Source organism: Bison bison, unplaced genomic scaffold (genome assembly GCF_000754665.1).
Source record: "Bison bison bison isolate TAMUID 2011002044 unplaced genomic scaffold, Bison_UMD1.0 scf7180017864327, whole genome shotgun sequence".
NCBI lineage: Eukaryota > Metazoa > Chordata > Mammalia > Artiodactyla > Bovidae > Bison > Bison bison.
In genome coordinates this window covers 3,012,261-3,012,697 of record NW_011494899.1, presented here as the reverse complement: position 1 = coordinate 3,012,697, position 437 = coordinate 3,012,261, and the positions used below count along the sequence as shown (strand labels likewise).

The window sequence follows — 437 nt, the reverse complement described above, 5'->3', positions numbered from 1 at the left end:
CAGGAAGGGGACGACAGAGGATGAGATGGCTGGACGGCATCACTGACTCAATGGATGTGAGTCTGGGTGAACTCCGGGAGTTGGTGATGGACAGGGGGGCCTGGCGTGCTGCAATTCATGGGGTCGCAAAGAGTCGGACACGACTGAGCAACTGAACTGACTGACTGAACTGAAACAATCCAAGCAGAGGTTTAAAGGAATGGCAAGTAAGCTGGGGGTGGCCATGGTTGAAAGTGTTCCTAGGCATGGAAGATGAGCCTGGAAAGATAAGTCGGGGTGTATTCTCTAAATCTTTGAATGTGTCTCTGTTTAAACCCAACTGCATGGTGTGGGGGGCTCTCCTTTATTTGACAGTGTATCAGGAATTTGACCACCTCCTGGAAGAACAGTCTCCCATTGAGTCCTACATCGAGTGGCTGGGCACCCTGGGGGACCGG

The 437-nt window shown here is 52.2% G+C and overlaps 1 protein-coding gene across 3 annotated transcripts in view; it reads left to right on the top strand.

The window, feature by feature from the left end:
• RFX4 (regulatory factor X, 4 (influences HLA class II expression)) overlaps positions 1-437 on the top strand; it is a 174,532-nt gene that overhangs the window by 134,254 nt on the left and 39,841 nt on the right. For all 3 annotated transcript variants that reach the window (XM_010853383.1, XM_010853382.1, XM_010853384.1), the window contains one exon: positions 355-434. In XM_010853383.1, coding sequence (XP_010851685.1) covers positions 355-434 — 80 coding nt within the window. The remainder of the gene's footprint in view (positions 1-354; positions 435-437) is intronic.